The following is a 25,096-nucleotide window of genomic DNA, read 5'->3' as shown; positions in this document are numbered from 1 at the left end:
CACAAAAACACGTCCTTCTGTTCTCTGCTAGGGAGAAGTCCTGCAGAACGAATGGCGGGCACCTGGACGATGCAGCGGCTGTTGGAACACACTTGGAAAAGGCCTAAAGAAGTTTGTTGCCGGCTCCCAGTTCCTGGCTAGCCCGCTCCACAGGGCAGGGCGGCTGGGGACAGGGCAGAGCAGCGCCCGAGAGGGGCGGAGGGACGGCTTGCCGCCGGACGGAGGCTGCTCCACGCCGCGCTCCCCTCGGACAGCCGCCGTTGGTACCTCCTGACGTACCGACGGTGCCGCCGGCTGACCGCCCGCCCCGCCCCGCCCCGCCCCGCCGCGTTCCCCATGGGGCGAGCCCGCCCTGCCGCCCGCACCCCGCGGCCAGCCGCGACGGCAGCGCGGCGCGGAGCGGAGCCGCCCGCGGAGGATGATGGCGCCGGCGACCGCCCCCGCGATGGCCGGCCCGCTGGCCCTGCTGGACCCCACAGGTGAGCCCCTGTTCCCGCGGCGAGCCTCGAGGGCAGCGGCTCTTCGCTGCCGTGTTGGCTGGTGGGGATGGAGGAGCGAAGGCGTGTCCGCCCGCGTCCCTCGGAGATGGGTACCGGGCGGGCGGCGGGGCTGCAGCCGTGTGCTGATGTATTTACTAACTGCCTTCTTTCTTTTCGGCGTGCCGCTGTGGTTGAGAAATCGCGGTGCTGGTGCGTTAGCGTTGAGACGATATAGCTTTACTCTGTGTGAGGAGATGAGCAGGTGGGAGTGCTGAGGGGAAGGGGGGACAGCAGCCGGCAGTGAGGTGCTGGGGGTACGCGGTCCCCGCTATGCACACAGGGGTCCTCACCGCCAGCCGCGGCAGAGCCTGAACTTAGAATGATAGAACTTCCCCTTACACGTGGAAGAAGAACGGTCTCAGTGTTGAAAAGGTGACGGGAAGATGTGCCATAACATAACTTGACAAATGTTTTCAGGTGAGCAGTGGAAATCTTTAAGGCTGCCCTTAAACTAAAGCTGAGCTGCTTCAATTATTTATTAGCGAAACAGTTGCTGCCAAAGCTGTGAGGTCATATCAGAACTGCACGGTAGCACTGTCGCCACACAACGGAGTGTCAAAGCACAGTGAGTTTGGGTGGGTTTTGTGTGTGTGTTTTTTTTTTAATGATAGACCGGTTTCTGTGTTTCTGGAGGAGTTGAATATATATCACACTGATGGATTATTCCTCACAAATTAAAGATACAGACGTGGTACAGGCTGCTATCTTGTGGCTTGGAATGAGTGCTGCTGCATCTGCTTTAATTAGTTCAGCACTCTGGACAAGTCAAGCATTTAATCAGGGAAGGGACAGCAACTGCCAATCGTAGGTATGAGTATCCCTTTTAAGCATCTTAGTCCATCACATTTAGCTTTAGGAAGCGACGTAGGATTCATTTGCTGGCAAAACCATTTTGGAAAATAGACAATGAAAGCCATAGCCGGGAGAGAGATTGCACTGAAGTGAGCGCTGCAGTAATTAAAAATTATTAATTTAGCTCCAAACTTCTTCCCTTAAATATTTGCTTGGCAGCACCAAGGCAATGGATGCAGAATTTGCATTACTGTTTTGATACTGTACTCCTCTGTCTGTGGTGATGTTCTGCTTAAATGATCTTGTTATGTATGATCAATGCCACTTTGTCCAAAACACAAAATCGCAATTCTTTCATTAGGTAATGAAGAGATACCTTTCCTTTCTGCTACCAAACTTTCCTCACTTATCTTTTCTCATATTAGGATGCTAATACACGTTTGGCTGGAGCATTATTTCAAATAAGCATTTCCATTTAGATCACCCTAACTAGATCAAAGAGGAACTTATGAAATTGCGTGGTACCAATATCTAGCAAATGTGATTTTGTCCCAGCAAATTGCTACATCCTGCAGTGTTTCTTTCCTTGCAAAAATTTTATAGACTTTATGATGTCTGGAGCTGGATTTTAAAAGGAATTGTGAAGTTAGTAAAATAGAGTTGTCTCAGTCTAAATTTAGACTTTTTTGAGTTAGATTGCAGATCACACGCAAGTTTTCCAGAGTTGGGAGATACTGTTTCACTCTATTTTTCCCTTCCTTGGCCACTGCCCACTTTCCATACCATGGACATGTTTCATCATAAATTCATTCATTCTCCTTTTAAACTCATACTTTTCTTCACTCAAATACGGAGCCTGCAGTTCATTAAAGGACCTATGCTTTGCATTCTACCAGAAATCTAATCTGTACCCTCCCTATAAAACCACTCATTTTCCATGATTGTCCAGCAAATTGAATTTATCCCCCTGGTCATTGTAAGCAGAGCACTGTAAATAATTTGGCTTTCTGCCACTGATGAACGAAGAAATTTTGCTGTATTTTGTTGCTATGTGACCAGCAGAGCTCGATCTTCAGTGAGCACTTCTTCTTTCTGCTCCTGAGGAGGATGAGATAATATGTGCACACTCTCTATTGACCAGCTCTCAAGCTACTGAGAATATGATGAGAACATTTCTTTTCACACACTTGATTTTTGGCATGCTAGGATATGAATTTGATGTGTTAAGCAAAGTGGAGTGAGGCTCAGAGTAAGAGTTCACACTGCATCATGGTTAAAGAAGTTTAAGGGGATAACTGTCAAAATTGTTTTGAGAGTCACTTCAGTGTTAAAAACTTGTAAGCCTTCATTAACTGTTTCCTGCACCACAAAATATCCACGCTGGGGGGAAAAATCAACCTAGGAATACTGACAGCAAATTCTCCTGTGCTTGTAAATGGCTTTTTTTTACATGGTCAGCCTTTGGTTCAGTGCTTACCACAAAATTGTTGGGGAAGGATCAGGCTGTCTGTCTGTGCTATGAACAGTGCCGTGCCCTTGGGAACAGTCTGGCATTGCTTTTTGGCTGCACAGACCCACGGGAAAGTAATAAAAGCAGATCCAAAAGCTGCATGGCAACTGGTACAAACAGCAGTAAATAAAGATTTGAAAAATCTTGGGAGACAGCGTGACTGAAATAGCGGAAGGGAAATAATAGTAAGAACTATTTGCAGCCCTTTCCATCTGAAGATATTATGTTGCTTTACATACATTACTTAGTCCTCACAATAAGCTGCTGAGGTGTATACATATAATTTATAGACATTTTGATAAGGGCGCCAAATGTTTTTTTGATGTGACTAAGAAAATCCAGACTAACAGCAGTCTATTAGAAGTTAATATCTACCCACCTAGCTTTACAGTTCCTTGAAAACAAGAGATTTCATGTGCCAGTATCTGTAGAAGAGGCCTCTCTCCACCCGTGTAAGTCATCTCTGCTAAGGGTGAAGTCTGTTGCTAGCTACAGGTAGTTGTAAGAGCTTCTAGTATAAAATATAAAAAAGAAGGTATGATTGGATATTTGCATCCAGTTTGAGATGTAGCTGGTACAAAATAAAAGAATGTGAAGATTGAAGGGTATCACATGCATAAATTGATTATGCTTTGTGGCAGCTGTAAATATCAAAGTTAAGATGTACTTCAGTCAGAAAAAAAAAGACCTTATGAATAATGACATTCTTTTCAGTTTTATCTCACTAAGTCCAGTTTGCTCCATTTACAAATCAGAGCATGCTTTTTCTTAAAATATTTTCCTGCAAACTTAATCTGGGCTATCAAACTCATGTCTTTCTTTTTTTGCATATCATTATTGATATCATCGATACAATATAATCCAAACTTCACAAGGCAGCTTGGACATATACTTTATCTCCGTGCAATCTGATTAGCTTCTGCCAGTACAGGTGTTACTTTGAAAATGCAGTAGCTTTGCTCCTTGGGCACGTCTCATGAAAGCTGACATTCAGTGTTTTCAGTAAAACTTGGCTGAAGATCATCTGATCCACTGACCTTCAGAAGGTTTGCATTCTTACATCCCTTTAGAGTACGTCTACGTAAAAACCGCAGTTTTGGAACAGTAGTTATAAGCACATTACTGGGTTATATACCCAAACCACCTTTAATCTAGCAGTATTGACTACTGTATAATAGAATCAAGGTAGCTCTAGTGGGAAAGTACCTTAGGAAGCTTCCAGTTCAACCTCCTGGTGAAGATAAGGTCAGTGGTGAGGTCAGACCAGGTTGCTCAGGACTTTTTCTGGTTGGATCTTCAAAACTTCCAAGGATCTTGACAGTACAACCTCTTTGGGAGACCTGTTCCAGTGCTTCCTGTCCTAATGTTATTTTTTTTTTTCCTTATACCTCACACAAAACACGTTTCAATTTATGTCCACTGACTTTTGTCCTTCTGCTGTGTACTACTAGGAAAAGCCTGACTCTGTCCTCTTGATGACCACCTTGTAGGCATTGGAAGATTTCTACTGGCATTGCTAAAAGCCATCTCTTCTCCAGACCAAACAAGCCTTGTTCTGTCAGGTTCTTTTTACAAAGTGAGTACGCCAGTCCCCTCCAGCTTCTCAGGGCTCTCCTGCTGAACGCACTGCAGCCAATTGATGTCTTTCCTGTCCTGGGGGTCTAAAATTGGATATACTATTATATGTGATCCAACAAATGCTGAACTGAAGGCATGATTATCTCTCTTATCTACAGGTGATGCAGGCCTTCTGCTCACCTCTGCCGCCAGGGCACAGTACTGGCTGATGTTCAGCTCATTGTCTGCCAGGACCCCCAGGTGTTCTTCAGCAGAGCTGCTCCCCAGCCTAGCAGTCCTCAGCCAGTATCATTGCAAGACACAGCTTCTTGTTGTGCTCTGAACTTCATCTCAGCCTGTTAGATTCTCTAAGTTTTCTGCTCGCCCTTGAATAGCAACCTTGCCCTCCATAGTATTGACTGGTCCCATAGTTTGTTGTCATCTGCCAGCTTGAAGAGCATGCACTCTTACCACTTTCTCCAGGGCATTAATGAATACAGTAAAAGGGACAGGTCCCCCAAACAGACTCCTGTGGTATTCCACGTGTTACTGACCTCCAGTATACACTATACATTAACCACTCTCTCTGAAAGTCAATCATCCAGCCAGTTTTTTAAACATTTTCTTGTCTACTTAACCAGACCATGATGTCTCAGCTTGGTTTTGTGAACATTGTAGGACTCTGTGTTAAAATCTTTGCCACATTTGGCGTGAATGACATTCACTGCTCCGCAATGACAGACTTTTTGTTGCGGTAGGCAGTTGGGTTGGTCAGTTGTGACTGTTGCCAGTCTTCTTTTGCTTATGTGCCCAGAAATGTCTTCCAAAAGGACATGCTCCATAATATTTGGTTCCAGTCTCCCGGGAAAGAACATGAGGCTGATCAGATCATAATTCACTGAATCATTGTTTTGGCCTTTTGAAGATAGCCGGTGTATTTGCCTTTCTTCAGTTACTGAGAATTCCCTGGTGTCTGTGTCTTTTCAAAGATGATAGAGAGCAGCAGGGATTAGTTCTCTTGGTATCCATAGATGTAGTCTGTCAAGTGGACTTGAATGCATGGATCTTCCTCAAGTAATCTCTAATTCAGTCCTTATCTACTGCAGGTGGTAATTCTTCTCCTTGAATCTTATCTCTGAGAGGGAGACCTTGTTGGTGAACGCAGGCATCAAGTACCTCAGCTTTCTGCAGTAGCTCTTTCAATTATTTAGAAGCTCTGAAAAGGCAGAATAGTTATGAAACTTCATCATTTCTTCTGGTCTGATTTTCATGGTTGTGGAGGGTTAGCCTGGTATAAGGATTCCCAATAGCAAATGTTAGTCTCACCTTCAACCATACTGCGGTTTCCTTTTCCCTTTGAACTGATCTGGTGTGCTTAAGAAGGATCATTCACTGGGAAAGCTTTGCCAGAGAGTGTTCTACAAAGGCAGCACCCTTGATGTAAGACCTTCTTTCATCCTCATTTTTTGCTGTGCATCACTATAGTTCCCTTGCACATTACACATCTGTATGCATCACTCACTGTATTATTATTACATGTATTATCTACATTTGAGGTAATTCTAATCTCTTTAAAAATATTGATACTTGAATGTAAATAATCTCTGTCATGTACCCAGAGCCTCCCCATACACAAGTAGAGATTGCAGCAAAAGTACATGTACGGTGATGGTGGGAAAGCAAGTTTAAAGGTTCTGGAGTAAGCCTGCCTTCCAGCCCTTTGTTCCTCACATGCTCTGCAGTGTTTTGGTTGCTGCTAACTGTGTAGTGACAGCAGGGTTTGCTGTATGATGGTGTGGTAAGTAACACTGATGGACTTTTTAAAGTTTTTCTGAGTCTGAATTCATATTTCACTAAAAATTTGTAGACAGAGCTGGTTAATTCCCATCTATTTTCCTTCACTTTCTTTTATTTATGACCATTGGTTTATGGTAAGTTTAGAAGTATAAATTTATTTTATTTTTCTAAGTGCTTTTAGATTTGTTTCCCTGCGTGTATTGTGTTTGGTTAGTAGGAATGAGAAGAGTTATGTCTTGTCAAATAAGCAGGCCAGGTTCAAGTCAGGTCCTGAATGCATCGGTCATATTAAAGGGTGTCTGCTTGCGTGAGTGTGGGAAGAATCACATTTCAGTCTTCTACTAAAGAAGAATAGAGCTTTGCTCTGGTGCACTGACGGAACCCATCATCACTACCAGCACAGTCCTCTGTCTTATAACTTGATTTCTATTCTAGGGATAAGGAAGATTACTGAAGTCTTTCACAGTAGCAGAGAATTCATCTCTGACAAAGAGTTCCCTGACTGACTGCTCAGGAGATGTGAAGAGGATTAAATGGATTTGGAGAAGCCAGCCTCTTTTCCACATATACTTTTCTGTAGGTTAGAAAATGACTCATTGGACAGATACGTTAAACTTTATAAAAGTGGAGGAAATAAACAGGAAATCCCATTGGTTTTCTGCTGAAGAATGGAATAGTCGACAGTAATACTCTGTTATGGTAGCTGGGCTGATTCATGTAACAATTGTGCTACTGAAGTAGTAGCTTCCAATGCATGCTTGGACAAGGCTTCAGGAGACTCATCAGTCTCCAGACATATACATAATAAAGATACTTATTTTTTTACTTCTCTTTTCAACACCAACAACTTATCTTGTTTTTCAGAAAGATGATCAGCACAGCCAAGCATCCAAAATCCAAAATCTATTGGGCCACACTGTATTTTATGTGTCACTTATTGTAGGCTGTACAGGTACTCCGTAGGTTGGACAGATGACTACAACAGTAATGTAACTATGAGTTACAACAAGCAACTAGTTTGGATATTGTCTGGGAATCTGAAACTAAGTACCTTAATCCATATGCTGAAGGAGGGCTTTTTTTTTTTTTTTTTCTTCCTTTTTTCTGAGTCTTGAGGTTTACCAGTATACTTTTATTTGGTGTGTAACATGCTGCATTTGCATTTCCATCCATTACTTAACACTTATGGAGCTGCATGCCTGAGAACTGTATCGTTGAGATGGAACAGAGAACAGATTGCTGTCTTAGTAACATCAGAAAAACTTAAGACTGTGAGCTGTAAGAGCTCAAAGGGCTTGGTCTAACTGCAGCCTTTCAGTGCCTAAAGGGAGCCTACAAACAGGAGGGGAATCAACTCTTTGAAAGGGTAGATAACTGCAGGACAAGGGGAAATGGTTTTAAGTTGGGGGAGGGAAAATTCAGGTTGGATGTCAGGGGGAAGTTCTTTATGAAGAGAGTGGTGAGGTACTGGAAGATGCTGCCCAGAGAGGTCGTGGATGCCCCATCCCTGGAGGTGTTCAAGGCCAGATTGGATGGGGCCCTGGGCAGCCTGGTCTAGCATTAAATGGGGAGGTTGGTGGCCCTGCATGTGGCAGGGGGGTTGGAGTTTCATGATCCTTGAGGTCCTTCCAACCCTGGCCATTCTGTGATTCTGTGAAGACTAGAAGTCAAGTTAGAAGAAATCACTTCAATATATTAAAAAATCTGGTAGATGTATTGAATCACTTTACTTTGTGGGAATAGTAGCTGACTTGTGGAGTTACACATGTGAAGTCTGCTTTTCAGTTCTGAACTGGCTTTGATGAAACAGAACTGACTTTATTTAAACCCATACAACGCATAGTGAAGAATGGATTGATAATGAAGAATTTCCATGTCCTCTCAATGAACAGTTGATTATTTTGTATTTATTCGTTCTGCAATTTTTGCAATTCAAAGCTCTTTTCTTCCCCCTCCTCCCCTCTACTTTTTACAGGGCAGTTTGCAAAAAGGAAGAAGACTTCACTTTGGTTCACAATCTCTCTACTGGTGGTGTCCATTTTCATACTGACCATAGGTCTGGCAGCTACAACAAGAACAGAAAATGTTACTGTGGGAGGCTACTACCCAGGCATTATTGTGAGTAAAGAAACCTACTAGATAACTATATCAGCTGGATACAGGAAGCTCTAACTTATAAAAAGAAAACAAAGGAAAATCATTTGTGTTGCATTTCACAGAAAGAAGATGCTTATTTGTTTTGATCTAGTTCTAGTGTGTGATTATGTAGGGGAGTAAACACTGAATTGCCCTAAAGGGGAGGCTTTTGGGGGACAGAGGGACCAAATTTGCACCACACAGCAGTATGCTGATCTCCTTGGCCTGTGCTGGAGGCAGTGCCTGACTTCCCAATAATTTGTTACAAATGTGGGCATACAAGTGACTACATGACAGACTGGCATTTTTACTGCACCGATGGTGCAAAGAGTCACTCTGCTCTTCTGTCCACACGCCAAGAATTCTGCTAGGTCCAGTGGAGGGAAAATGCTATTGATGGGCATATGGAAGCTCCTCCCTAGAGTCTATCAATGTTCTACATCTTTTTGTACAGTCTTGGTATCTGTTCTCATTCACAAGTTCTCCTTCCAGATCCTTCGTTTTGTTTTTACTTTTGGAGCAGGCCGCTTAAAAATATACCTGCACTGGACACAAGGCTTATGCTGCATCTGTTTAACTCTGTAGTGCTCCTGTGTCTTCTGAGGAGGCCTTGCTGGTTCATCCCCTTTTTGGCTTTTTCCAATCTCAGAAGTGATTGGTCATAGCTAAAAGAGAGGAAGACTTTGGAAGACGAATAGCTTTTTTAGGTGACTGAACTGAATTTTAGAAAAAAAGAAAAACAAGGGCAGCAAATAGTCTCTATGGCTTATTTGCTCTCCCCTAGACAGCCAAGAGGAGGTAAAGGATGCGAAGTAAAAAAAAGAAAAGAGGTAGGTACCAAAGAGGTACCGAATGAGGGGTGAGGGTCTGGAGCACAGGCCTTGTGAGAAGTAGCTGAAGGAGCTGGGATTGTTCAATTTGGATAAGAGGAGGCTCAGGGGTGACTTTATTGCTCTCTATAACTACTGAACGGGGGCTGTAGTGATCTTGGGGTCAGCCTCTTCTGTCATGTAACTAGTGATAGGATGAGGGGGAATGGACTCAAGTTGCACCATGGGAGATTCAGGCTGGGTGTTAGGAAATACTACTTTTCTGAAAGAGTTGCTAGGTGCTGGAATAGGTTGCCCAGAGAGGTGGTGGAGTCACCAACCCTGAAGGTGTTCAAAGAATGTTTAGACGTTGTTTTCAGGGACATGCTCTAGTGAGAGCTATTGGTGATAGGTAGATGGTTGGACCAGATGACCTTGTAGGTCTTTTCCAACCTTGGTGATTCTATGATTCTATAGATGTGTTGCAAGGTTCTTGTTCTCTGTGAAATGAAATTCCCGGAGAAGAGGGCATTTCATCTTTTAATACTGTGCATACATTTTGCATTGCCATTAATAACTTATGAATTAGAACTGTTCCTCCTAAGCAAGTCCTATTACATCTTAGTGTAATGTTGAGAATAGGTCTTTCAGAAAGATAATTTTGGGATAATGATCTGTAAGGAGTGGTGTTTTAAAAATAGAACAAAAAGTAGTTCCAATAATAAGACCTTAGAAGAATGACTCTTCCTTTCATTAAACTAAAATAGATATATTAATACTGATAAAAATATTCTGTAAATTGAATTAAAGTATTTTAGAAGGCCACATTTTCTGCATTTGTTCCCTTGAAAGGAGTTTCTTTGGAAAGCTGCATTGAGTCAGTGTAAGAAGCCATAAACTCATTTATTTCAGCATTTAGTTTCTTTTAGGAAGAAAACAATGTCTGCTCACCCAGAAAAATAAAACAATATACTAATTTTTAAATGTTAGCTATTAATATTCAAAATAGCTAGGATATATTGGAATATTTAGATAACAGAGTCATTATTATTACATTTTCTCTTCAAAAGATTGTTGGTTTTCCTAAAATCTGGAATTCTTTTTGTGCACATGCTGTCTTATTGAACAAACTGAGAAAGAGTGGTGGTTAATCGGTATAAATATTTTGCAAACCTTGTACAATATCTGGCCAAGTCAGAGGAGCTCTGCTGTCCCTGCCCTGTTTTTCGAGATTGCTGATTCCAGTGCAGCACTGACAAATGGCTATGGAAGACCTTTCAGAGCTCAATAACCCTCAAATTGTGCTCCTTTGATCCACTGGGAGTAGAGGGAGCTTAGAAAACTGGCATAGTACTGATCCCAAATTCTAAATAGCTAGAACTTGGTAAGTGAATTCTACATTACCTATTTAATTGTTGGGCTCAAAGAAGTTTAGGAGATCAGACAGTGTCAACTGCAAATAAAAACAAGATCTAGTTCTCATAGAATTTAACAGTAAGAAAATAACTTTCAGGCTGGAAGTTGGAGCTTCTTCAGCCTTGCTTCGTTATAAATACTGTTAATACATAAATATTTTGTATCACTTATGTATGACTACTGCTTGTATTTTTTTAATTTTCTATTTTTATAATCTTTCAACCAGGAGAATACAGAGTCCAAATATCTCTGTCATCATGCTGACTCTGATTTCCAAAGTTTCCAACCCAAGCAGCTTATTATCTTAACAGACAAGACAAGCAGCAAATAGAACACTAAACCAATCTCAGTAGTTCTGTGGTTTTATGGTATGATCTCTATCCGTGGTTCCACACTTTCTGATTTAATTGCTATTGTTCTTTATTTGCTCTTTTTTTTTTTTCCTGCATGTGGATAATATTGCTCCACTGTGTCCGCTGTATAAGCCTTAAATGGGACTGCATGGGTTTTTCCTCTTCTGATTTAAAATTGGTTTTGGAACCAGCTGTCATTTTGATGTAGTTGTGTTAATTTACAAAGTTGCTGTCCCCTGAACGCAGTGTCCTTGCTCACAGTTCCAAGTCTCTCTCTGATTTAGCAGTCACCTCAGACACGCTTCTACACTCTTTTAGTCTCTGCTTTTCATACTTGTGCCTCCCTTTCACATAAATCTTCCCAAAACACTCAATAGCAAATCCCTTTTTCTACATTTGCCTTTTGAGGAAGAATCACGGGTTCCTGGTGTGATATTAAAGTGCTGACAGGAGATTTGCTTTCTGATGTGAGCAGTTGTGCATAAGAGCAAGGAGTTCATGGGTCTCACTCAAGACCTTGGCTGGGAGGCTTAGTCCTTAAAAACTTAATTGGGTTTGGAAAAGAGACTTTGAAGCTAGCACCAGGAAGATGTTTAGATTCCTTAACAGAAAAGTCATGCTCCATCCATGGAGTGATTTTTTGTGAGTTAAGAGTATGGTTGAGGGCTTCTCCAAGCAGAGCAGTGCCATCTGTAGCAAAGAGTGGAACCAGGAGTGTGGTAGTGATGGGGTTGAGACTGAGGTGGTGGCAAAGAATCATATAGTCAGGCAAAGCAGGAAGAGAGAAGCAGGAGAAAGCCCAATGGCACCAGCACTGCTGTGGCTGTTTCTAAATCTCTGACTAGCTAAGTCTTGCTTGTGGGGCACAAAGGAGCTTCCTTTTATTCAAATGAACATGAGTGTTATGGGAATCCTGATGATAGAAAGCTGGAATGAAAGACTAGTTTCCCTGTAGTCACTTTACCTCATGTTAGACAGAGATGCAAGGAGTTTCCATCTCTCCAAACTTTCACAGGCCCCTAATACAGACGGCGTTTTCCTGCCGGCCTAGTTCTGAAGCAGCACTGACAAGAACAAATGCTGCTTTACTCTACCTTCCTTTCCTCCTCTCTCCTGTTATGGTAGCAACTGGTACTTGTCTTTTTGGCATTTTAGCAGGGACTTTTTCTGTGTGATAGTGTTTAGTCATTTAAACCAAACAAACCCAACTGTAGGGTTATGAACTTGAGTCACTTGGGTGGCAGTAATGCACCTATTTTTGAGGAAAACTCTTTCCTGTTGCCTGAAGCTCTACATTTTTCCCAGATAATGATGTGTGGGCTAAATGTCAGTGTTCTTTCCTCCCACTTCACTTAATTTTTGCTTTACAATTTGTAAAACAATGCGTGATAATGGTAACAATAGCCAGGTTATAAAAGCATAAATTTTCAGAGGCTTTCCTTTATTAGATTACAAGTTTTAATCTGAAATGTTAAAGATTTGGATTTCTGGCCATTCCCCGTTGCATTATATGATTTATGTCCAGTGATAATATTTACCTTTTCCCCTGACCCATTCCAAATAGTGGTATGATGACCTGCTCAGATATCACTGTTGTGATTTAGTATGTTGACCAAATAAGCTGACCTTGTATGTTTCTGTTGGTTTTTGTTCTTTACCTTAGCTTGGCTTTGGATCTTTCCTAGGGATTGTTGGCATCCACCTGGTAGAGAACAGAAGACAAATGGTAAGTAACGTCACTTTTTGTTCTAATTTTTTGTGTCATGATGTCTTGAAAACACAAAAAGCAGAGATTTTCAGTTGACTTAAAGCTGCTCCAGTATGCTCCAAAATATTAGTCATTTTTTTCACATTTTCTGAGAAGCACCTGAGAAATATGAAGTGACCATGATTCTATCTGTATCGAGCAAGGAATGATTTATGGGGTCATCACTTCTGACAATAAAAACCTGTTGTTTTTTTTTAAAAACTAAATTAATTTCAGCTGATTTAGTGAGTTGACCCAGAGAAGGGTCAGATGAGTGTGAGTTTGGCCAGGACTGTGTAGCACAGAAAAGGATGGGGAGGGAGACAAAATGGATGAGATGTGCCAGTTTGGGCGTCAATGTGCCGGTGATCAGCTCTACCATAAGAGGTGATCTCATCCTACAGAAGTTTCAATCAACAATGCTTTCCTAAAAATCTACATGTTGAAAAGAAGAATCTTACTGTCAAGATTCGCTTACTAAATCAGACAAGATATGATGTTGCTTTGTGGTTTGTTTTATATTTAGCTTGGCTTGCAGACCCCTTGCTTTTATTTATGTGAGGAGGTCGGAAAAAGACCTTGGGGCCATCTGGGTAAAGGAAGGTGTGTCGGACTGGGTTTGTAGAAAGTCTTACAGTTTTCTTGCTCTCAGCAAAAAATAGCACTGTCTTGGTTGAATAAAATCATGTCCAACGTGTACTTTACAGTAGACTGATTACAGCTAAGCATTATGAACTACAATTCATTTAATAGTGCAGAGCCTTCACAGGTATAAATCAAAAGAGTGATGTTAAGCTTAAAGGAAGAAATGATTGATGTACCTTACATTTTACTAACAATTTTTAAGTGGTCTGTTGTGATCTCCTGTTTCCTTCTTAGTAATTCCCATCTTGATTTCATTATTTGTAGATAAACTTATTTCATAATACCAGGGTTGGATTTTTTTTTGCATTTTTTGCATTTTTTGAAAGTTTAACTTTAAAATACTCCTCTACTTCGCAACTTTTGTTTCCAGCTGGGCTTCCCAAAGAAATGAGATTGATAAAGCCATGAAGTTTGTGTGTATCTTTCTCTGTTCCCCTCCCCATTCAGTTTTTTGAACGTGTTAACCAATTTCAGGCAAATTCAGCAGGGAGGTAGATACCTCAGAGATGTGCAGCTCCTTCAAGTTTCATGAAAATATGCGGGTGGGCAGAGAAAAGAAGTGTAAATTAGTTACCCTCTGATGCTATGGTGTTGGCTCTCCACCCTGGAAAACTAAGGATTCCGGGATGTGACCTGTGAGACATAAATCTGCAACAGATCAGGACTCATTAATTTTGCTGGTAACAAAATAACTTATTTGTTTTTTTAAGAATTGCTTTCTCTATTTCTAAATTGGAGACAAGGATGAATTCCAAGGTTCCAAGTTGCAAGCTAAAGAGAGAGGGTACATCACAATAGCACTGTCTTCCACAGCATTCATGCTATTTTACTAACAACCATAATATTTCAGGGTTATTTTACCTTTGATTTTTCCTCTGTCCTGCCACTTAGTTCTCCATTGCTTCTGTCTTTACCAGAAAATAAAATGGCTTATAAAAAGAAATAACGTGGATGAGATGCTGCCAAAGCTTGTAAGACTAAATGCATTGTATCGTTTGCACAAGGAGAGGGGATAAAACCAGTATTTTTGGTCCTAGGCCCTATTTGTATTTCCCAGCGTGGAACAAGGAAAACAGCTTTCTATTAATAACAGTTATGATCTGACTGTTGAAACACTGTTCTGTTAGTGAACAGACCAAGAAAATAACTAGAAAGTTTAATTATGCTTGTTGTTCTGAGTATCATCCACAGTAGGCAAAGCCTTTAACACTGTCCACCTAGGGCTGAGTGGCTTGTTTTCACATGTTTCAGAAATGAGTTGGAAAGGGTTTACATCATACTGCAACTGAGGGCAGCAATTATTCCCTGGAGTGTAGCTGAGTACATATAATTGAAAAGGTTTAGGGCAGCTTAAACAAATTTGCAGGCATCAATAATTTGTAAATACTTAGATAAACATAGAAATGTAATAGAAAAAATCATATTCTGGTAACTCAAATTTCTATTTATTGCATCACAACAAAAGAGGGCATGGAGGAAAAGGAATTATTTACTCAGTTACTTCTTCTTTAACTGGAATTCCTTTAACAGTTACTTCTGTATAACCTGAACTTAACACAGAGTAGCTCTGAGAGTTTTTTGGCCCCTGGAATGAATCAATACTTCATTCGTGCTGTTTTTTTTAGTTGAAAATTAAAGTGGGTTCAGTTACATTAGAAGAAAAAAATGACACCTGTTTCTAATTGATGTTTTCTCCATAAATCTATTTCTCTTTTTAACTTGAATTTGTATTTATTTGTGATCTGCCCTCTATAAGTCTAATTTTTTTTCACAGTTGATGAAAAGCTAAGTGCAGTATGAAATCTGTAATGGTTAGCAGGGCTAGTCCAGCAAAAATCCAGCAGTCAATAAATGCAAACATGGAGTTTTAGAAAGAATGAAAGCACATTTAGGCAGAATGGACGATGGGTTGTTCTTAAAACTCAATATTAATAATGCTGCACTTCTTTGACCTTGTTCTTGGCATTCCAGAGTCACAGTGGGACTTCAATGTGCTGACCAAAGTATAACCTTTAATTTAAAGGAACTGCTACTTGCAGAATCAGGCTCTGCCTCATTGACTAGCATGATTTCACTTGAGCTCTCAGCATTCATGCTTGCCTCTGTTATGCAGAGCTTGGCACCAGTAGAATAAAATCTCCCTTTGGCTAAGGATAAGATGCCTTTGCACTGATTCAGGATGTTTAGAACTAGCAAACAGCAGAAATTAAAGCATAATGTGTTGCTGTTCCCTTTTTCCTCCCTTGTCCCCTCCAAAACAGGTTATGGTTTAAAGAACAGAGCATAGCTTTAAGTCACTGCATTCCAAAGGCATATAGTCCAGATGGATGTATGGAAGATACTACAATACTTAAATCAAATGTAGCTGATTATATGACATGAAGAATCCTTGTTTATTTGATTGCTTGCCTGTCATCTCTTCACAATACAGTACAACGTATTTCTGATTAGAAAACAAGATGCTAAAATTAGATACAGAGGTAGGGAAGGGCTTGTGTTGGTGGGCACAAATTAGTAAAATGTATGTAAAAAATGATCAGTGAGGATAACTACTCTGCTCTGCTCAAACTGTGCTGCTTGTTTTTCTTGCCAATTGAACATCCTGAAAGAAACTGGCTTTAGTGCAGATTTTCATAAGAGATGCTAATTGCTGACAGATTCCATACCACATATTAAGCTAATTAAAGTATCAAGTTGAAGAGAAATACCATTAAACATGAAGACAGATTCCATACCTGCTGACAGATTCCATACCACATATTAAGCTAATTAAAGCATCAACATGAAGAGAAATGCCATTAAAATTCTTTAAACTTCACAAATACATGGAATAAGTCCTTGCTGTAGTGCCAGGGGAAATGCAGATCATTTTCATTACTGAAGTAGTAAGTCTTGCTGGAACTCAAGGTGCCAAGAAAGTCTACAGCACTTCTGTTTTTCAGTGATTATAGTGATTACATTTTTGTGTGCTTATATTGCATACTGTTCAGGGAAAAACACTTAATTTTGATGTAAAAATAATAACAACAGAATAAATTAGCAATCATCCTTATCTTGTTAGCACCTTTGAAACAATGACAACTGAGAAGTCCTCTTACCATACTTTCAGTCATAAATGTGTGCTAGATTTTGTGGTGTGATTTAACAGCACATTTTGTAAGGAGACATGGAGATCTATATATAAGTGAACAGCTCGGATTGACAGTGACTCTTGTATGAGTTCAAGCATAGCTTGTATGAGCATATCAACTCTTTGAAAGGGTAGATAACAGCAGGACAAGAGGAAATGGTTTTAAGTTGAGGGAGGGAAAATTTAGGTTGGATGTCAGGGGGAAGTTCTTTATGAAGAGAGTGGTGAGGTACTGGAAGATGCTGCCCAGAGAGGTTGTGGATGCCCCATCCCTGGAGGTGTTCAGGGCCAGACCGGATGGGGCCCTGGGCAGCCTGGTCTAGTGTTAAATGGGGAGGTTGGTGGCCCTGCCTGTGGCAGGGGGGTTGGAGCTTCATGATCCTTGAAGTCCCTCCCAGCCCTGGCCATTCTGTAATTCTGTGATCCTGTGATAGCTCCTTTTTAAATATCTGCATTTCATTCATAATATAATAGTATCTTATTAGATGATAAATTCAAGCAGCTTATTCCTTGAGAACTTCTTTCATAGTACACTAACATCTTCCTGGTCTCTTATGTTTAGCTCCTGGACTGTTGTCATGATGTGCCCTTTAGAGGCATCTCCTCCTCTCCTTAGGTCCTGGAAGGAGCCTTCAAAGGTGATTTAAACTATTGAGTTTTAGATAGCAAAAGAGTGGTAAAAATAATCTCATGTGAAGTGACAATTATATTTGTCTTCTGTAATCCTGAGAAGATCACAGAAGGTATTGTACGGTAACTGCACAGTTTTAGAGCAGGGCAGCCTGTATTTAGACTGTCCAGTCTCCTTTTATGCTATAAACATGGTGCAGACTTCAGTGTTAGCTCCCTTATTTGGCAGGAAGCTGCTTTGTAACCCCTTTTTAGTACTTTTGGAGAAGGATTTTGCATGTCGTCCATCCATGGTAGTTCTGGGAAATCCCCATTATTCCTTGTCATGAAGGAAAATCCACATGTAGAAGTAAGGCAAATAACTGGAGATGTTCTGAAGGCTCAGTTATTTCAGCTGAAAAGGAGGAGGACAGGTGTGTGTCTGGGTATGAAAGCACCTTCCAAAGTGAAGGCAAATGAAATTAGAAAAATGGCAATAAAAATGTAAGTAGTAGGAAAGTTACTTATATTCTATTTTAGTTAGTATGTTATGAGATATTTTTATTAGTACTAAGTATTTCAAGAATGAAGAACTGAGTTAAAATATGTTAGAGTTTTTTTATGCCATTCTTTGACCTCGTGCATTAAAAATGATGATTTCCAATATATAATAAATACAACTACAGCATAGACATCAAAGTCATATTTTATAACACCTCTTGTCTTCTCTAAGGTCTGAATGAGTCAGTATTATTTGAAGCATTTGCTCATTCTGAATGCTGAGCATGGGGTGGTATTTTCTGCTATTTTTTCCCTATTTGCAGTGTTTTGGCAGAATAAGAGAATTTAAGTTCAAAGGTGCCTCTGGTTCAAACAGTTGCTTAAAGCAGGGGCAACTTCAAAGTTATTTCAGGTTTTGCTGCTATATGTGGACTGAATACCTACAGAGCTGTGGTTGACTGCTGCCCCCTGCCGTGGTGTCCTCTGTGAACTTGCTCAGGGTGCATCCTGGGCCTTTACTCAGGGCTTAATGAAGATATCCAACAGCTCTGGCACCAACAGGGGCACCCTGAGGAACACAGATCCCACCTGGATGCCCACCCACTGACCGCTGCTCTGTGGTCCCAGCTGCTTTCCATTCATCTTATATTCCACCCACACAATCTATTTTGCTCCAAAGCTATAAAAATGTGACAAGACAGCAGTAGAACCCTATTTAGATGCTGGGTAATTGATCTGAAATGCCTAAATATGCAGTGGCTGTTGGCAGTTCATCTTGTCTGCTAACCACATATTTCTGATAACAGGAACCACAGACTTGAGGAAAGAGACCAGGATGCTACATTGCTGCTCCAGGTCAGTTACTGCATACCAACAGATATTCCACCAATTGCATCTAGCTGCAGCATAATATGGTAGTTATTTCCCTCTCATCTGACCCTGGGCCAGTCTGTTTGTTATACCTGTCCCATGTCTTACCCACCTTTGATACCAAGTGACACAACATGGTGGTAGATCAGACTCTAGATCAGAAAGAAACTACCACGTTTACTGTTGTCTTTGGCAGAAGGAAATACCAAATTTATTACAAAGGAGGAACATGTAGGAAAGAGATACTTAAATTTCCTTTTGGAGAGCTTTCTTGGCAACCATAATAGCTTCAGTTTGCTTCTGGAAACATTTATTGTACATATACAGGTATGTACATATACATGTATGTGTATTTGTGCACCAGCACAGTTTATTCTCAACACTGTAATTTTTCAGAGTTTGCACTGTTTTTTTGAGTCTGAGACTTAAGTTGCCTATTCAGTTTAAATCCTCCATCTTGTTAAATGGAAGTTTTTAGGAATGTAGTCCTGTAAGATCTGTGCTTAGAAACATTATGTAGAATTAAGGGCATAATAGGATAATGGGTTTTTTTTTCTCTGCAGTTTGTTTTCTCATGCTGTTTATGTAACAAAAGCATTATAGTCGCACAGCTGAGAACAGAAGTAAACTTTATGACCCATTAAGTGTCTTTGTGGAACAATAGGGAAATTCATTACTTTCCCAAGCAAGCAAGTGATCGGAGATAAAAAGAGTTTTGGTAAGGAATCTCGGATAAATGTTCATGTGTGCATGGATGATAAGGTGAGATGAGATATGTCCAGAAAAAAAGACAAACAGTTTCTGATCCTCTGTTTGAAAAATTAAATAGATGAGTACCCCAGCTGGCTGGATACAATCTTCCAGGCACAGCAGGCAGAACTTCACTACGTGCAAATTTATAATTTGATTGTAATGCATTTCTGATAAACAGCATGCATGTCTTAGAAAACAGTGCAATCACTATATTGTGAAAGCAGATTTATAAAACAGATTTTGGTGTTAAGTATGTGCTGCTAAACAGTGCCAGCCATAGTAGTCTTGATCCATGTCAGTTCATCACATTTCACCAGGGAACACAATGTCTTATGATATAAAGCATGCTATTTATTTCTGTTTTATTGTTTTCACACTGCTCTGAACAGCTGCCTCTGTTTAAGTAATGAAATGAAGTTGTTCCTCTTTAATCAGTATCAATAATCAGGAGCATCCATGTAAGGAAATATGTGATGGGTTCCTGTAATGTCAGCGCTGTTGATTGGTGAATCTACATTTGTTTCACTTTTATTCTGTCTACTTTAATGCTATATTTAATTTTTGCTTCTTGTCTATGTATTTGATATTCCTGTAATTGTAACCATTTTGAGCCATTCTTAAATAAGTGCTTTTGCTGATGCTCCAATTCTTACAAGTCTGAAGTTCCTACTGGATTAAAGCTTGTTTAAGCTGATTCCATATTGTGTTTATGTTGTTGCCTTCTGCATTATATTATTCTGTCATCATCAAATCCAAAGCATCCTCCTCTCGTTCCACATTACCCACTCCTCTCTCCCAGGCAAATGACTGAGGGAAAGTAGTGATGTGGAGAAAAGAAAATATAAGTCAGAGCAGCCATTATCAAAGGAATGGAAGAAATATTGACAAGATATTGATTTTGGCAGCATGTATACTTCCTCATCTAGGCTTCTTCTCTAGCCAGTGGAAAAAAGACATTCCTTCAGAAGGTGATTAATCCCATCCTGTAATAGGTGTAGAAAGTTTCTGGAAGTACCTGGCCCTCTGTTGGCTACAGAGGAGCAGAGATGAGTAGCTGAGTAAGTGCTTATAAGTAGCTGGAGTTAGGAATGATGAAATCCATCCCTTAGGGGAATTTTCTTAGCAGCTCCACCACATATACAACACGCGGTTTCACCCAGTAGTCTGTGTAAGAACTAGTGCTTCACCTTGCATGGTGCACTGCAACATTCCTCTTTCAGAAATATGTACTGAGACTTCACACCCTGTGTGAACATTGATCTTCATATGCTATGGGGGGAATAAAGGAGCACCAATAATAAAACAACCCCACTGAGATGAAAAATACTATTTTAGATTGCCTTCTGCTTTTTGTCTTGGAAAATGCGAAGCAAGTGCAGTTCTGCCTTTCATCTGACACTGGTTTAGCAAGATCTTCTGGAGTCCAGTAGCTGGGCCTGTCCTGTGACTTCAGCAGATCTGAGAGATATTGCATCAGCAGTGATGGTAATTTTAACTGAACCAAGACAAGTATTTATTCATTATGAATGAATTATCTTGAATTTATTACGTGCTCTTTATTTACACATACATCAAAGTCATTCTCTGACTGCAGTGTAACAGTGACTCCAGTTTTAAAGTCTAAGTGCATGTAAATTGCTTGATGGAGGCTGATTTCATTCACTTGGCAAATGTTTGCTAGAATGACCCACAAAACAATTTGAAATAGTTTTCTGGCTGTTTTACATCTGGTTTGTAGCTGACATTAGATTCTGTGAGAGCAAAAAATGCATTAATAACTTTGTTTCATGTTTCATAATGGCTGATTGAATTCACACCATTCTTTCATATGGGAAAAATCATCTGTATAACATCTTTTGCAGAAACTGTATCTTCAAATTAAAAGTTCACAGACAGGATATGTTACAGAAAGATTAGGGGAAAGTGGATTGGTATAAATAATGGATTCGTTCAAGAAGCATTTCTGGAGGGTGAAACCATGTGAGAAAACTAGACTAGGGAACTGAATTAGCCATACAGGGAACTTAGTTTTTATTTGGACGATACAGTTTTAAGACAAAATGTTTCCATTACTGTTTTCTAGATGACTGGTGTTGCAAAAGAGTTAAAGTGCTCAATCTCTAGAACAGAGAGGGTAGCACAGTGACTGCTGGCTGCAGGGGAGATATCGGAGAACGGGAGAGATGTGTGTGCACGGATGGCTGGGAAAGCCTTGTGAGGAAGCTTAACAGTGGTATTAAGGCGTTGGTTTGGTCTATGGGTTTTCAAACCCTAAGGAGAAATGACAAGCAAAGAGAGCTGCTTGGGAATGGCTGATAGACCTGCAGCGATGAAATTTTATTCCCGTTTGACAAAGCAGTGGTGAAGATGCCGTAAAAGAGGGCTCCACAATTTTGAAATAAAAACAAGAATTTAAGATTAGTAGAAATAGGGAGACAGCAAGGAACATGCTGATGGATACAGAAGTAATAGTAAATGGATGCTTCTCAAATAGAGGTGCCAGTATGTTAGACGGTGACAACCATATAAGTCAAAAGTGATGGAAAAAGAAGTTGCATAACAATAAAAAACTTATTTAGAAAGCACGTAGCTGAAGGAAACTGAACCAAAGCCAGCTAAATACCTAGCAAGTCAAAGTGTGCAGGGAGATTTGCTAGGAAGAAGTCACTGAGCGCATACAGAGGTATCCATGGGTATCTGCAGCAGAGAATCCAGTGTCAATAGTAGAGACAGACATAAAACAGCAGTAGTACTGCCTAGTGACTCAGGTAACTGTTTGTAAATATGCATGGACCTAGAGAGGATGTGTGCACACACTTGGAAAGAACACTGTGTGGATGCTTCCCTCAGGCCTCATGTACCGAGAGCAACATGTGGCCTGCTGGTTGCCATCTCAGTTTCCATCCACATCATGCAGCATGGCACATCTCTCTTTCTCCTGTCTCTAAGAGCCCAGGTGCTGGTACTGTGTGGTGTTGGGTTGTTCTGCTGTGCGCAGCATGGAGTGTCCTAGATCTCAGAGGGATGAGGGCTGGTATGGCAGCCAGAACACATGCTCATGAAGTACATTGCTCCATGGAGATGGGCTGTGTAAGTCATCTGCCGTGGGACCCAGCACATCCATTACACAATGAGGAGCATGCTATCAATGTGATCAGATGCTAATTTGTCCCATCCCCATAACAGTCACAGCAAATGTCACAAGTTCCCAATAACTCAAGGAGTTTGTTTACCTGACCAGTAAATAAACTTACCCTGTCCTCAGGATCTTTCTGTGTGACAGGAGGAGCTGGAATAAGCAGTCTTAGATGTCTGTGCTTCCTTCCTTCCTTCTGTGTTATTCAGTTGTGCTACACAAGCCCTTGTGGGCTGGAGGAGAGCTGGGAGTGTTAAGTCACCCTCTTACACATTTCCTGACCGTGGATACTCCTGTAGTCCTTTGCCATTGGGACTTGAGTAGTTAATGAATTATCTGCACAAGCTGAGCAACAAGACCACTGGAGGAGATTAAGAAAAAGCAATACGCATTAACTGTGCCTGCGTAGGGCACAGATTAGCTGTATTGAAGGAGTAGAAGATGTCAAGAATTCTGCCTCTTACTATTCTGTCCTTCAGGACATGGAGCAAGAAAAGAAGAGATATTTTCTGAATGGAAGTATTGGCTTTATTTTGAAAGTGGGTTTTGATCTTATTGCTTTTTTTTCTCCTTGGAATAATTGATATCTCTAATGTGGTTTCTGTGTTCTGTACCAACATTTGTTTATCTAATTAATTCTGCCCTTTTGTGCGTGTGAATTTGCTTAAATTTCTCATGGGACGTTCCGCTTCTCTGTGTTCCACCAACTGGCCTTTTCATGTTGCTATTTTTGCTAATTATCCCTGACACAATACTGGAAAACAGTGAATTTATTCTCAGACAGGAAAACCTGAAAGTCTTCTTGATCACAAACAGCACAATAAATCCAGCCCTTATCATTGATTCATTACAGCTAAAACCTACCTTATATTTCAGTAATTCCCAGGAATGCAAATTGCAGAAAAGAGGTGAGACAACCTAATGGCTTCTGTCAGTACTTCTGCTTTCTTCCCTTCTGCCTTGGCCAGTTGGTCCCACCCTGTCATTTGCACTGAGTCTAGTGCTTTTCTCCCCTGATAGTTACCTGATTTAACTTGCTTTGGGGAACAGCTTTCCACCTAGAGAGTGGCTTGCTGTGTCTTCAGGCAAGCACAGAAGCTTGTGTGCAACAGTGCACCTCTTTGGTGACACACTGGAACAGGTTGCCCAAGGAGGCTGTGGATGCCCCATCCCTGGAGGCATTCAAGGCCAGGCTGGATGTGGCTCTGGGCAGCCTGGTCTGGTGGTTGGAGACCCTGCACATAGCAGGGGGTTGAAACTAGATGATCATTGTGGTCCTTTTCAACCCAGGCCATTCTATGATTTTATGATTCCATGGTTGATTCTATGATTTGAGATAGGCAACAGGAAAGAGGGCTGGAAAGTAAGGGATCAAATTAGGGATGAAAGAACAAGACACCATTTCAGATGACAGTAAGCAACTGCATAAGCTCAGCTCTGTAGTCTGAGATAGAATTAACAGTGAGAGAAGGAAATCTCAGTCAAAGATCTGTGATAATCAACAACATATTACTGGACTTAATGAATTCAATAGCAATGATGGGGAAAGGCTACAGATTTCTAACTTGTCCACTTGATCTAAAGTCACAAGACTCGACTGCATCATGTGCACAGTGTCTGTCAGAAGGCCTTCAATGATGTCTGTCTCACCTTGCTGGTAATACAAGTATCTTCTCTAGGCATTTGCTACATTATTAGGTGTCTTACCTTTCGGAGTAAATTACATTCGTGGATGAGATCCGAGCTCCAGCTCTTGTCTTCCAGAACTGTAACAGCACTGGTGCTCTTAAGACACAGACACTTACTGTGTTCTTTTTCTCACCTCCTTCATCTTCAAGTTGGTCTGGGAAATAGTTTTTCAGCTGTTATTTAGGCTGTCAGAAAAGTCTGTCATCATTAGGAATTTGTGTCATTGTAACTAGTACTATGACTGGAAGTGGCATTAATGAATAATGAACATGATAATCCTATCTCCTGTGGTGTGACAGTCTTCCAGGTGAGCCTGAATTACAGCAGTGCTATTACTGAAGCATCAACCTTTGGGAAGAATGGGTTGGCAGGCCGTAATTTGTGAAGCACATCACCTCCTGTAGTGAGAAACCTAATTGGCTCAATTGTGAAAACCCATGTAGGAGCCTTGCCTGAGCTTAATTTTGATCACAGAAGAAATGCTTCTTTCCTAAGAGCAGGGGAATAAAGTGGCAATTGTGGGAGGAGGTGAGCTACAAAGAAGAGATTTTTCCAAATTAATTCACAATTGGAAGTACTTTTATGGCCTCTCACCTCACAACACAGGCAGCATTTAGTCGATAGTAGCATCTGAAATGCAACACAATGAGTTTTCTCATCTAGCTTTTCAGGCTATTAATGTACAGCCCTATTAAGGTGCCATCACAGATGCAGTTCCTGGCTGAGAATGTGCCACATGTGAAAAGTAGCTGTCTGTTTTGCATTTGTGACATAGTTTTTGTAAACATTTCTTCTTAGAGCTTCATCTTCAATGTACAGAAAAAAGTACAGCAATTTTCTTTAAGCCTCTACTAAGTTCTGAGGTTGGAGACATAGGGAAATCAAACCAGTGAAAAGCTCCATGAAGTAAACTTTATTTTTGAGAATGTACTGCCAGTCTACAACAGGCACATGTCTGTCTTTTCCAGATATGTTTGTTTGAACCTGCATGTGGCAAAGCCTTCTGAAAGGTCTCACTTCTCGGAGAAAAAGACTTTGGGTAACAGGGCTTCTCAGTTTACATTGATGAGGGTAATTGTCTGGAAAAAAGTCACAGAGAGATTTGCT

At 40.7% G+C, this 25,096-nt stretch overlaps 1 protein-coding gene across 3 annotated transcripts in view; it reads left to right on the top strand.

Annotated features, from left to right (window-relative positions):
• Window positions 1–321: 321 nt before the first annotated feature.
• The window catches only part of TMEM255B (transmembrane protein 255B), a 67,634-nt gene continuing 42,859 nt past the window's right edge, over window positions 322–25,096 (top strand). For 2 of the 3 annotated variants that reach the window (XM_090128412.1, XM_090128426.1), the window contains exons 1-3: window positions 322–479; window positions 8,171–8,313; window positions 12,595–12,635. In XM_090128412.1, the coding sequence (XP_089984538.1) occupies window positions 337–479; window positions 8,171–8,313; window positions 12,595–12,635 (327 nt within the window). In that variant the 5' untranslated portion in view covers window positions 322–336. Of the gene's footprint in view, window positions 480–8,170; window positions 8,314–12,572; window positions 12,636–25,096 lie in introns of all 3 variants that reach the window. The other variant, XM_090128420.1, reaches the window with a different exon arrangement.

Source organism: Phasianus colchicus, chromosome 1, assembly GCF_987193195.1.
Source record: "Phasianus colchicus chromosome 1, bPhaCol1.hap1.1, whole genome shotgun sequence".
NCBI lineage: Eukaryota > Metazoa > Chordata > Aves > Galliformes > Phasianidae > Phasianus > Phasianus colchicus.
This window is presented reverse-complemented; position numbering and strand designations above follow the sequence as displayed.